Raw genomic sequence first — 14,794 nt, 5'->3', positions numbered from 1 at the left:
GAAAGTATTTGACAAAGTGGCACATAAAAGGCTTGTAAAGAAAATTATCTCTATAGGTGTAGGTGATAATTTATCTTAATAAATAGGACAGTGGCTTGATGGAAGAAAGTAGGGATTGTCTTAAGTGAAGTTCATATGGTGTACCTCAGGACACGAATTTGTAGAACAATTATCAGATATGAAAATTCCCCAAGAAGTTGTTGAAAATGTAGACAGATGGAAGTATGTTACACAATTTGAAAGACCGAAATGTGCTCTATCTAAATGAAATCACTTTAAATAAAGTATTATTGTATAATTCATTTGTGTCTTGACTGTCGTCATGAGCTATTATCAACCTTTTAAGCTCATTAATATCTGGAGTCATCTAAGAGTTAATATCATCTGTTGGAAAGATCAAATTCTTAGAGACAAAGTTGATGGTAAAAATTAAATGAAAGTAGATGGTATAGAAAATAATATATCTATTATAATTCTACACATCCTGCTGGTTTTGGGGGACTATAATCTTTATTTTATTTTTTAAAAGTGCTATATAAATTCGTAACTCTAAATCAAGTTAAAGAGTGCTTAATTCGACAGGACACATACACTTTACACAAACCAGTAAATATGTTTTAGAGAAACCAAGTTAACATTCTATAGATTAATGGCAGGCTGATTTGGTGAGAACAGTAGAATCAACAAGTAGCACACAGATACAAATAGTCTCAAACAATCGATATGATTGGCTGTAAAGATTTGGATACCTTTTTACAGAACTAATTCTTGCCCAATGGTGTGAGTTTAAAATTCAACTCATTGGAAGTAAACATTCGTTCTGTACTATGTTAAATAATAAATCTGGACTCAAAATTGTTCTAGTACATGAACTTAGCTATTCTAAAAAATCAAGACCAGCCAGTCAGTTGTTCTGTCACTTGGTAAAGCATTTCAGAAAGGAACAACTAAATGTATTTTGAAATACAAAATACACAAAGCATTTTCAATTACACAGGAAAATTTACAGACATCAATCGATAATCCATTTTTAGATCAAGCATCTATACTTCATTTTATAAGATATATTGATAATGATGCATCTTGAAAGAAAAATCCATATAGTATCAATTTTGTAGCAGTCAATGTAAATGAAAAACCGATACCTGCTCAAACTTTACAACCACATTCAGATGTTGAGCTGTATACATGAAGCTACATAACATTTTTAGTGGAACAAGAAGACAGTTTTAAGATCAAGGAATTCATATAGGATATAACAAACACCCTGGAAGATATACATGCTTTACCTATGATATCAAACCTGATCTATCTGCTGGTGATTTTCATTTTAACTTTTTATGAATTAATATTCATTTTGGTAGTGCCTTACCCTACACTATAAACGTTCTAGCACATACAGAATTTCAGGCAATGTTAGAAATTGACCAGTCTAAAAACATCATATCTGATGTCTAAGAAGCTATGAAAACATTAGAAATGTATACGAATCTCTTGTAAGATTTATGTACATGAAGAAATTCTGAGGAGTGTTTGCCAGGACACAACTACCTGACCATGGTGTGAAATAACTGTACATTGTCCACCTTAATCTGTGTCATAGACACAGTAGCCACTGACCTTGTATTTATTTTGACTGAAATGAGAAATTTGGATCCATTAGGACTACCTCCACGTCATCTCATATCAATATCCATCAAAAACCTATGAATGTGGACTTAGGTTAAGAAAGTACTACAAGAACGATATTCACCTGTGTGTATTGTATAAATTATGCTTATTATCATTGTTGTCAAAATGGAAATTTATCACAAGTTGAATAGTAACGATATGTTTGCTTATGAATTTCTTGTAAAATGCTTTCATGTCAATATATTCTTAATAGACATTTTTATGTAGATCAAATTGCAAAATTATTGTGAAAAAAATTAATAAATTGTTAGAAAGGTTTGTTTGTTTGTTTTGGAATTTCGCACAAAGCTACTCGAGGGCTATCTGTGCTAGCCGTCCCTAATTTAGCAGTGTAAGACTAAAGGGAAGGCAGCTGCAGCTAGTCATCACCACCCACCGCCAACTCTTGGGCTACTCTTTTACCAACGAATAGTGGGATTGACCGTCACATTATAACGCCCCCACGGCTGTGAGGGCGAGCATGTTTGGCGCGAACCCGCGACCCTCAGATTACGAAGCGCACGCCTTAAAGAGCTGGGCCATGCCAGGCCCCTGTTAGAAAGGAATGTTGTGTTAAGATATTTTTTTCATCATGTTACTGAAAATTTTTGAAATAATCATTTGATTTATAAATAAAGAGTCAAACAGTAAATATTAATTATTGTATGATATCTAAATAAACGTCCTTTTTAGGATGATTTATATATAAATGATCAGGAAATATATAGAACTAATGAATTAGTGTTTCAAACTAATTGTATTAATTATAGTTATGTTGAGACACATATCGTGTGTATCATCATATCTGACATTATGGCCGCCTATCATGGTGGTCTAGCAAGGCTCCTTCTGGTGACATTTTGTTTTATTATAACGTCATCATCATTGGTGATATCATAGTTTTCCTTTATCTCTGCCTCTCAACGGTCAGCAGGTATGTAGGGCCCTCTAGCGATTTATCTAAAGCCTAGCCCTAACTTCTCACTTTTAGCTCAGTGAAACAATCTTTGTCCAAAACACTAAAATAAAACCAAAGCAAAAACAAGCGTATTGTTTTGTCGACTTTAATGAAAAACTCATATACCGTCAAATGTAATAATCTTTCCCTTTATATCATTGAAAAAACATAGCATTATATTAGAAAAACAAGCCCCCTCCGCCCCAGTGGGATAGCGATATATCTGCGGACTTATAACACTATAAACTTGGTTTCGATCACCGTGGTGGTCACATCACAAATGACACTTTTGTGCTTAACTTCATATAAAAAAAAAACGCAAACAGTTCTGTCATTCTCCTAAGTGAGCAGACATAAGCTACGTGGCCTGGCATGGCCAAGCGCGTAAGGCGTGCGACTCGTAATCCGAGGGTCGCGGGTTCGCGCCCGCGTCGCGCTAAATATGCTCGCCCTCTCAGCCGTGGGGGTGTATAATGTGACGGTCAATCCCACTATTCGTTGGTAAAAGAGTAGCCCAAGAGTTGGCGGTGGGTGGTGATGACTAGCTGCAGCTGCCTTCCCTTTAGTCTTACACTGCTAAATTAGGGACGGCTAGCACAGATAGCCCTCGAGTAGCTTTGTGCGAAATTCCAAAAAACAAACAAACATAAACTACGTTATTAGAAGTATTTAAACTCCAAAACTCCTCAGAGCGTCACTGACTTCCCAATAAAAAAACAAAATCACTGTCGCTTTCTATATAGTATAAACCACATTAAAGTAATCATTTCTATAAGGTTTCCTATTTTATTGACTCAGTTTCATGAGTAAATGGGAAGAAAAAAACTTAGTTGTCTTTTGTCTGTTTTTGAATTTCGCACAAAACTACACTAGGGCTATCTGCACTAGCCGTTCTAATTTAGCAGTGTAAGACTAGAGGGAAGGCAGCTAGTCATCACCACCGCCAACTCTTGGGCTCCTCTTTTACCAACGAATAGTAGAATAGACCGTAATATTATAATGCCCTCACGGCTGAAAGGGCGAGCATGGTTGGTGCTACGGGGATTCGAACCCACGACCCTCAGATTATGAGTCGAGCGCCTTAACCACGTGGTCATGCCGGGCAGTTATCTTCTTCACAGAATTCGTGTATTAAGAACACGTGCTCAGTTTGGATAGAAAAAAATTGTTATGATATACTTTGACTAAGGTGGCACGAAACATACGGAAATTATGTTTAAAACAATAAGTGATACACCCACCTAAGAAAAATTCGGAGGAAAAGTCCAATGCTACCATTCCACGGAGGGATTCTCCAGTTACTTCTGATCCATTTATGTTAATGTATCCTCTTCTTTCATGACGACCAACTTCGATAGAATACCACTTATCTAGAAGAAAACAAAACATTTAAATAGTGTTGTGTCGCGATAAAATCATTCTGTTAAAAGTAATAGAAACAAAATATTTTTCTTGAGTTTTATCATTACTAAATACTTATTAATGAACGAATAAACCGTATTTTATATAGGGAGACTAAAATATAACTGTTTGGCTTGTTTAACATCAAATATTACATACTTTGTCATAGCTCACAGTTTTGTTTTTATATAATAACTGTAGATAAATAAATAATAAAAAATAAATAAATAAATAAAATCAAGATTTTTATTTACTTATCATACGAATAAAACACATTTTGAGACACTTGTCCTGTTACTTCATATTGCATACAATTCCAAAATATATCATAAAAAAACTATTTTATAACAGTGTTGTGATTGATTGTAATAGTTATAACTAATATCTTACTTAGTTCTATTTTCTCGGGACTCTTCAGAAGTAATGATGTGCCTGTTCCAGTTCCTAAGTTATATCTTAATTCCACTTGACTGTTATGTAGTGAAACTGAAATAAAATCTCCCGGTATTTCTGAAAGTCGCTGAGCTACATAAAATAGGAGTCCTTCTGTTGATTCTGACTTGAAGTCCATCCTGATACTCATATGTTTGCGAATATTTACTGGTTCGAACGACATGTAAGAGTTCTCCCCATTGAAACTTGGATCACTGATGGATAATACTGTAATTAAATTATGGCATGGTTTCAGTGCTTTCAATTTGGGACACAAATACAGAAAATAACTGTTATGATTAACTTTAACTTCAGGATAAAAAAGGACAGGCTTTTTCATACCAAGGCTAAATTATAATATAGATTTGTATAACTAACCTAACAAATTTTACATTTCTCTGTCTGTACATTATCCTATTCTTTCATACGAATCCGAACCTATGTTGTGCTAGAACTTTTGCACTATATATATGTACGTGACCGGAGCTCTCTGTAAACTATAAATTTGTTGACCTGCAATTTTGAAATTTCATTAAAATTACGGGTGATGTGTGCGGTTTTGCTTCACAATACGTTCAAAATTTGCCTCAAGAACAATGTAATTAACCTTAGTATGAGAAAGTGGTAATAAAATATGTTTACATTCTAATAATACCTTCACAGCTATTCCACTTTGGAATTCTGTGAACTCCTGTCTTCGTGGAATATTTAGTTTAATTTCTACTAATACCAGTTCTTGATTTTATGAAGCTAACGCAGCAGTGAACAGTAAAATCAACATGTTAACACGGTTGGAATGACCTCACTAACAACAAATGTGTTTTTCTTTAATATTTTTGTAACATATAACGTGTACGATAGTAATTTTGTTAGTTCTGATGCTCAAATGTTTAGGGTTCTTTTTACATTATGTTTCTAGTACGTTTGTATTTTGTCATGACTTTTGTCCATTTTGATCCGATCATATGACAAAAAACAATATAAACACACCCATCATGTATCTTATTATATACTTTGTTTTAAAATTTCGAAGGATGGTCCAAAATTAAAAGTATGGATAAAGTTGTTTTTGACTGTACAGAAAAACACAAGTACAACTAGTTCAATAAATGTAAGTACATGTAACGATTTGCTGCTTTTGTAACTAAACTAAAATATATCTTAATGATTCTCTGCTATAGGTGTAGTATACGTTCTAATGGCCCGGACATACTAAACAATAACCAACACCAAGCACCATTTTTACAAATATTTTTACCGTTTAGATATTAATTATTATCCACAGTTAAATAAACAAGAGATTCTTATATAATAATAACTGCAAGTGTGGATGTGAAGACAATGAAAACAAAACATTCTTTCATCCCAGTTATTTTATTAAACATTCAGAGTTCTTTGTTAAGTGTTTTTCGAAAATATAATTCTTATCTGCTTTTATGCAGGGAAAATACCCACATAGAGTTGAACCAGAATTCCCTTATTTTCCTTTGTTTTACTTGTTAGTAAATATAAAACTACAAATGTGCTATCTGTGTTGTGCCAACTGCTGGTTTATGGTCCTGAATGTTGGCGTTATAAGTTTTCAAACTTACCGAGAGGTATTTCCCTTGTGAGACAGGTCCGGCATGGCCAGATTGTTAGGGCCTCGACTCGTAATCTGAGGGTTACAGATTAGAGTTCCCGTCACACCAAATATGCTCGCCTTTTCAGCAGTGGGAGCGTTATTATGTGACGGTCAATCCCATTATCCGTTGGTAAGAGAGCAGCCCAAGAATTGGCGATGGGTGCTAATAACTAGCTCCCTTCCTTCTAGTCTTGGGCCTGGCATGGCCTAGCGCGTTAAGGCGTGCGCTTCGTAATCTGAGGGTCGCGGGTTCGCGCTCGAGTCGCGCCAAAACATGCTCGCCCTCCCAGCCGTGGGGGCGTTATAATGTTACGTTCAATCCCACTATTCGTTAGTATAAGAGTAGCCCAAGAGTTGGCGGTGGGTGGTGATGACTAGCTGCCTTCCCTCTAGTCTTACACTGCAAATTTAGGGACGGCTAGCACAGATAGCCCTCGAGTAGCTTTGTGCGAAATTCCAAAAACCAAACCAATCCTTCTAGTCTTACATTGCTAAATAAGGAACGGTTATCGCAGATAGGCCTCGTGTAGTGTTGCGCGAAATTCAAAACAAACAGACCTTTGTGAGCGTATTACATTTTGTTTTTAAGAAGTACATGTCTTTGTCTCAATAATGAAATACCTGCTATAAAAGTTGATCTGATTATGTGAAATATCAGTTACATAAAATTATTTATAAAGCATATGCATACGTTTCATTCAGATGCCTTTTTTATACTTGAGAGTAAATAACATTTTCAGTACTGATGGCAAAATTTCGTCACAGAAAACGCATGTACTCAACTCAAGATTATGTACATTCTGCCATAGGGTAACTTTTAAATCTGGGGAGCGAGCAAAAAAATATGTCGGCAAAACAAGGTGAAAATAGTATGTTAAATTTCATACTTTCATACCACGATAAGTATTCTAAACTGTCTCTCTGTTACTTTGACACATTGCTAAATAACTACAACATTATACTTGAGAACTTCATATCAAACTATTTAATAGTATTTTTGTTTTATACTTACATTTGTCACAATACAGTCCATGTCTACCTAGCGGACAGTCACAGCGATATCCCGATTCCACCAAAACACACACTGCGCCTAAAGCACATTTGTTTTCGTCATCGCAAGGTGTCTTACGATTTGAACACAACGGTCCTGTCCAATCGTTTGAACATTCGCATCTATAAATAAACATTTTAAAATAGATTTGCCTAATTTTCAGAATAAATTATCTAAGTTACCATCTCAAAATATATAAGTGTATGTTGCTTAAGATATTTGAATGGTGCCTACTTCACGGTAAAATACGTAGGATAAAAATTTTCATAAATTACATTCTGAAAATAAAGAAAAACGGCTAGCGGTTTGGATAGGTGAAACCTGTGTTTTTAAGGGCTATTTAAATAGCTTTTATCCCAGTAAAAAACAATTTAACTTGTCCAGAACTAAGTTTTTATTGGCGTTAATTAATGTAAAGTGCAACATATGTACATATTTTGAAATATTCTAAAAAAAAACACCTTTCCTCTTAAAATTAGCTCCATCCATTTTATCGATTTCTGATATCATTACAGCAATTTATGTCTTAATGTTTATATAATATATAAAATAAAAACGGAAATAACTTTATTTGTACATGTGACTATAACCTTTAAAACATTTTAAATTAAAGCCGTATAATTAAACAGATCTCTTATTTGATAATTATATTCAAATTTATAAAAACGTCTTTTGATGTTACTGATTTTCGTTTCCATACATGTCTGACAAATGAAAATTATAATTACTATTGTCTTGTTTAGAAATTCAAACAGAAATATATATCTGGAAAACACTATGTTATTTAGTATGTCAGTAAAATGTATTATAACCACTAACTTGAAAGTAGAACCAAGGTGTACACAAGTTCCACCATTATGACAAGGTGCCATATCACACTCAGAGTAGTTACATCGCTGAATATTACGTCCAGAAGTCACGTGGCTTAAATGTTTAAACATTAAACCAGGCTTTTTTCGATATTCTATGTCAAATATGCAACCTGTGAAATATTGTAGGACATATTTATTATTTATTCATCTTGACCTGGACTTCTAAAAATGTTAACGTATAACACATAACAGTTTAGGTATATTCTATGTTTTTCCTCAAACAACAACAATATAATTAAAATGTAATGTAATCACTTTGCACAACACAAGTCATACTAGTAGTAAATTGTACATGATATATTTTAATCTTTTCTTTGAGTGCTTTGGAAAAGACTTAATTAATCTACGTCTATGTAAGAGTCATTGTAGTATCCCCAGCACTTATCTGCACTGTAGTGCATACAGTCTACACTGTGATTGGTGATCAATAAACCAATTATACAGTAACATATCAGCATAATACCTATAAAAGTGTAGTCATTCATAATATTCAATATTCAACGAGTGGATAAGCGATACAGGTGTAGCATAACCCAGCACAGGCTATCAACTTCCTAATCACGTGACATGAAATCAACTGAACACCGCTGTAAGGCCAATCTCACAAGAACTTCAATAAGGTGCATCCACAGATATATGGATATCCTAAAAACCAAAAATATGATAATGGCAGTACCATCACTCCATATAGTTAAAGGCCGAAGAAAGGCCTTCAGGAGCAAATGCATTAACGAATGTGAACATCCCATGCCAAAGCAATTCCTATCTGAACTACAACTACATGTGCTTAGACTTAGCTTGAATTTGACACATAAAGCCATGTATATGCACAAGTAAAGATGAAGTTACAAAGTGTAAAACTATCTACATCTTTAAGAAGCTTACAATGTTGGAATATCTTTGCAGCTGAGCAATAGGTATCACCTCTAAAATAGGAATTGATGCTTTTATTAAATCTTCACTCTAATCCATGAAAGATAAATTGCATATTAAAGACGACTGAATATTACAAAAACATTATTAGCAAGATTCCACAGAAGGCTTGCCTATCAGATTAAGTGATTATTGCATTGGAAAAGAAATCTGAAGCAATGCTATTGACGTTGAAGTTGATATATGGAAAGGCCTTGAAACTGCTCAGAAATGTTTGGCATTAGCTTTAGATGTGAAAAGTGCTTAAAATATAATCCAGATAATCACTCTTACTGTCAAAATTCTCAAATTAGCTTATGTTAATTGGCTATAACTACATTGACAACCAGGAGATGAACAAAGAAGCACAGAAAGTTGTGGTAGGTATGAATCATCATCAACATTTTATCTCAAGGATCACCGTTCTCATCAGACCTCTTCAACATCTAAATCTGACTTAATAATACAGTGAAACGTTATGTGCTGACCTTAGCTGACGACTTTCTAGTGTACAACAGGGGTTATAGAAATGCTTAAATTGAAAGCAGGGTGCAATCATCTCTTAGTGTAGTACCAAGCTGTATTACATGTTTTTCAACAATTTTAGATCAAAGTTAAGCACAAGCTTCTCACCTGGGCTAACTGGGTCACGTGGCTTTTGTCTGATTTTCTTGCGATCATAACATACCGAGTTATTTTTGTAAGCGAATCTGGCAATAGTTCCAGGTGTTTGTCCATGATCATCACTGCCAGTTGATCAACTAACTTAAGTAGCGTAAGCTTATGTCCAAATTATGAATTATTACTGTTATTTGGACAGACTAAAGTGCGAGTTAACTTTATTTTGTCACAATTTAATCTGAAGACACTTAATTTTAGTGATTCTCTTTTATATGCTAACCTAAGATACAGAAGAAAGAACATGCAGTAGAAAGAGCACACTGTTTAGTAAAGTCTTTGTCACTCTTACTAACCCCAAACCTCTTTTTGGTCTTATATATAAACACACAATTACTTGTCTTATATTCTAAGACCTTTACATTGTATATTGCGCAGATATCCATTAAGTATTTGTTCCTTGTAAAAAAAACTGCATCATATCTTATTATTTGTGGCACAATCGTAGTAACCATCGAAAAACACACCAGCAGACGATATCCACAAACGTCTTAGTTTTTTTTTAGCCTAGATGCCTTTGCTTTTCAAGAAATTACTGTGATACCATCAATTTCGGTGCCATGAGGAGGATCACAATATTGCATGTGTTAAGTGCCAATTAGAAAGGCAGAAGAACCATATGTATATATTGGGTTATTAGCTAAAGGGTAAATGTGCTTGAGAGTTAACATGCTTGTACAGATAAATATATATTAACACAACGGTCAGTAGCAAGAGCCGTCCATATTCTCTTCACAACAGTACACATTATAATCAAGAAGAATTTCCCTCTGGATATTACATTGGTAAGGCTTCCAGTCATACCTTCCAGTAAGCCATCACATGTCATAAGCAGATGGATAATGAAATAATTATCCGTGCTATTTCATTAAAAATCATACTGGTCAACTTGTTAGATACAAATCTATTTATTTCTGTGCACTTGGACTGCTTAAATGGGTTCTGGGAAATTGTCATCCTTCTAGACTAGACAGATTGTGGAAACCACGACAAATTAGTGGTACTCATAATAGTCTTATGACAGAGTGATTTAATTTTCAGTGGCACTTATGATAGTCTTATGACAGAGTGATTTAATTTTCAGTGACACTATGCTGAAGAGATATTCTTAAAATCTACAGCCATCCGAGAAAACATGACCAGACGTAATGACACAGATTATAACAATACTTTAAGGCTCCAAAATTGTTTTTTTAAATAACGCACTTATCTTCTGTAGATGACATGACATTCTTCTTGACTTACAGTTTTCCACCAATGTCTTATGGAGGTTTTTCTTAAAGCTTTATACATCTTTTCCTTAATCTCATGCTACCCAAGATTTATCACCTTCTTTGAGGCCTTGACAGTAGGTTTCTTAGGTTCCTAAATCAGGCAATGGAGATATAACTGCTCACATATCAAAGTATGTTGGAACTTTAATGGGCATAACACTAATAGCTATATAACGCTTTGAATGAGGTATCCATGTGGACTTTCACAAGCTTCTTTGTTTTTCCAATCTTTTCTTGCACTGTGGTTTGATTTACAGTCTAGAGAGGTTTTGAAACCTTTTAGAAGTTCTTGTTTGTACTTCTGGTTATGCTTTAGGATTTGGCATAATATGGTTCTGTTGAGATGGTCTACATTTTTTCTCAACACAGCCCTCAATAGAACACTTCATATTATTTCAGGGTTTGACTGTTGATAATGTTCGTCTCTTCCAAGCGGTCTTACATTCTGGCCTTACTAACGTGTCATCTGATATTAGGTCACTCAATCTTTTAATAGATCCTGGGGTTTCTTAAGTTTAGCTGGTGCCAACGCCTCAGTGGTGCTAACTTCTTATTATAGGTCAAACTGGTCCAATAAGTATTGGTGCCTCCTTGCATGTCACTATGGTAATAAAGGCATTGTAATGGACAAATTAGTCATCATTCAACTCATCATTATAGAACAGGATAATAGTGTTCTCCATGTTGGTGGAAGGTAATTACGTATTTTGGAGTATTCTTGTTGTATTGTATTACGTTTTAATTGTCGTGCTGAAATATAAAACGTTTTCTCTCATTGTATATTGCATTAAATTGTGGTTAATTTTGTTGTATTTGAATGCAACTCTTTGTTTAGGGTTTTTCATCCATGTGGTTTGCAATCGTAAGAATGGGGTAAAATTAACATACTTTTGGCCATGTCACGACTTTAAGGGTTAACTGGTTTCTAAAATTAAATTTAATTGTTGGCTTGAGAACAAGTCTGAATCAGAGGAAGAAGGAAAGGCGCGAGATTTGAGCAGACCACTAGGTTTCCACCTTCTTATTATTTAATGCAAGGAAAAGCGCGAGATTTGAGCAGACCACAAATTTTCTACCTTCTGATTATTTAATACAGAAATTTTCAATTTTTTTAAAGTATTCTGATTCTAAGCAATTTCTAGTGATCACATGGTTCATTAAACCTTTAAGTTATTATCTTTATTTTGTTTTTCTCTGGTAAACAATACTGTTAGGGTATTGCTACAATAATGCGCATTGTTCAAAGCTGATCTAAGATTGGCATAGTTATACCTGATTTTCAAAATAAGCCAGTGATAAAAAACCCTAAGAAAAACAACTATTTTCTTATTTGTAGACTGTATAAAGTGGCAGTTCAATGTCTATACAAGTACATAGACAGTATTTTGTGTTTTAAATAATAATAAAGGCTGTCTACACATTACATCATGTGTTCAATTTGTTCATTTTTTAACTTAAATCCCAGTCACATAACCAAATCCACATTTACTTTGTAATTTTCCCGATCAACCTTCCCATTATAAAGTGTACTTCTCTGATATTCAAGAAATATAAGCTTCGCCTGATACGAGATATCACAGTGTTTTAATGTTTGCTTTCATTTTAACTACCTCAGGACACATTTCTTAATTTACACTCAAATGTCTTAGTTAACTTTGGAGTAACTAGAAAGATAGACATAGATCACAACATTAGAAACTAATATTTAAAAAAATGTTATATAGCGTTTTAAGTTGTCAAACTACTATTTACTTTATTAGAAAATTTCTAACTGAAACGATTGCGTAAAGTGTATCATGAAAGGGTGAATATATTTATATATTTCACTGTAGGGTGTATAATGTGATGTGTTGTCGTGTTACTTAATCGTATAAATACACACTGCACCTGAAGCAATTTAGTTATATATCAAAAACTAAAACTTGTCCTAAAGCAATACCTCAGACAATAATAATCTGACCTCTGTGGAAAGTTTCATTTAACATTCTTGGCTTAAAGCGATAACTCAGACAATAATAATCTGACCTCTGTGGAAGGCTTCATTTAACATTCTTGTCCTAAAGCAATAACTCAGACAATAATAATCTGGCCTCTGTGGAAAGTTTCATTTAACATTCTTGGCTTAAAGCGATAACTCAGACAATAATAATCTGACCTCTGTGGAAGGCTTCATTTAACATTCTTGTCCTAAAGCAATAACTCAGACAATAATAATCTGGCCTCTGTGGAAAGTTTCATTTAACATTCTTGTCCTAAAGCAATAACTCAGACAATAATAATCTGACCTCTGTGGAAGGCTTCATTTAACATTCTTGTTCTAAAGCAATAACTCAGACAATAATAATCTGACCTCTGTGGAAGGCTTCATTTAACATTCTTGTCCTAAAGCAATAACTCAGACAATAATAATCTGACCTCTGTGGAAGGCTTCATTTAACATTCTTGTCCTAAAGCAATAACTCAGACAATAATAATCTGACCTCTGTGGAAGGTTTCATTTAACATTCTTGTCCTAAAGCAATAACTCAGACAATAATAATCTGACCTCTGTGGAAGGCTTCATTTAACATTCTTGTCTTAAAGCAATAGCTCAGACAATAATAATCTGACCTCTGTGGAAGGCTTCATTTAACATTCTTGTTCTAAAGCAATAACTCAGACAATAATAATCTGACCTCTGTGGAAGGCTTCATTTAACATTCTTGTCCTAAAGCAATAACTCAGACAATAATAATCTGACCTCTGTGGAAGGTTTCATTTAACATTCTTGTCCTAAAGCAATAACTCAGACAATAATAATCTGACCTCTGTGGAAAGTTTCATTTAACATTCTTGGCTTAAAGCGATAACTCAGACAATAATAATCTGACCTCTGTGGAAGGCTTCATTTAACATTCTTGTCCTAAAGCAATAACTCAGACAATAATAATCTGGCCTCTGTGGAAAGTTTCATTTAACATTCTTGTCCTAAAGCAATAACTCAGACAATAATAATCTGACCTCTGTGGAAGGCTTCATTTAACATTCTTGTCCTAAAGCAATAGCTCAGACAATAATAATCTGACCTCTGTGGAAGGCTTCATTTAACATTCTTGTTCTAAAGCAATAACTCAGACAATAATAATCTGACCTCTGTGGAAGGCTTCATTTAACATTCTTGTCCTAAAGCAATAACTCAGACAATAATAATCTGGCCTCTGTGGAAAGTTTCATTTAACATTCTTGTCCTAAAGCAATAACTCAGACAATAATAATCTGACCTCTGTGGAAGGCTTCATTTAACATTCTTGTCCTAAAGCAATAACTCAGACAATAATAATCTGACCTCTGTGGAAGGCTTCATTTAACATTCTTGTCCTAAAGCAATAACTCAGACAATAATAATCTGGCCTCTGTGGAAAGTTTCATTTAACATTCTTGTCCTAAAGCAATAACTCAGACAATAATAATCTGACCTCTGTGGAAAGTTTCATTTAACATTCTTGGCTTAAAGCAATAACTCAGACAATAATAATATGACCTCTGTGGAAGGCTTCATTTAACATTCTTGATTTTTTATTTTAATTGTGTAAAATACTTTGATCATTACACCATAACAATTACAAAATTCAATAATACCAATACGTGTGTTGTTTTTGATGTAGTAGACCAACGCGTGTGCTGTCTCTGGTGTAGTAGACCAACACGTGTGTTGTTTCCCATGTAGTAGACCAACACGTGTGTTGTTTCTCATGCAGTAGACCAATGCATATGTTTATCTCATGTAGTAGACCAATGCATGTGTTGTTTCTCATGTAGTAGACCAACACGTGTGTTGTTTCCCGTGTAGTATACCAACACGTGTGTTGTTTCTCATGTAGTAGACCAATGCTTGTGTTGTTTCTCATGTAGTAGACCAATGCTTGTGTTGTTTCTCATGCA

At 34.3% G+C, this 14,794-nt stretch overlaps 1 protein-coding gene across 1 annotated transcript in view; it reads right to left on the bottom strand.

The window, feature by feature from the left end:
- LOC143250842 (uncharacterized) overlaps window positions 1-14,794 on the bottom strand; it is a 135,744-nt gene that overhangs the window by 60,853 nt on the left and 60,097 nt on the right. Inside the window, exons 15-18 of the mRNA XM_076501916.1 lie at window positions 7,957-8,119; window positions 7,099-7,259; window positions 4,421-4,690; window positions 3,871-3,999 (exon numbers count right to left, since the gene is read on the bottom strand). Coding sequence (XP_076358031.1) covers window positions 3,871-3,999; window positions 4,421-4,690; window positions 7,099-7,259; window positions 7,957-8,119 — 723 coding nt within the window. The remainder of the gene's footprint in view (window positions 1-3,870; window positions 4,000-4,420; window positions 4,691-7,098; window positions 7,260-7,956; window positions 8,120-14,794) is intronic.

This window comes from Tachypleus tridentatus, chromosome 5, assembly GCF_004210375.1.
Source record: "Tachypleus tridentatus isolate NWPU-2018 chromosome 5, ASM421037v1, whole genome shotgun sequence".
Taxonomy (NCBI): domain Eukaryota; kingdom Metazoa; phylum Arthropoda; class Merostomata; order Xiphosura; family Limulidae; genus Tachypleus; species Tachypleus tridentatus.
Note: the sequence above shows the minus strand (reverse complement) of the source record. Positions and strands in the feature narration are given on the sequence as shown.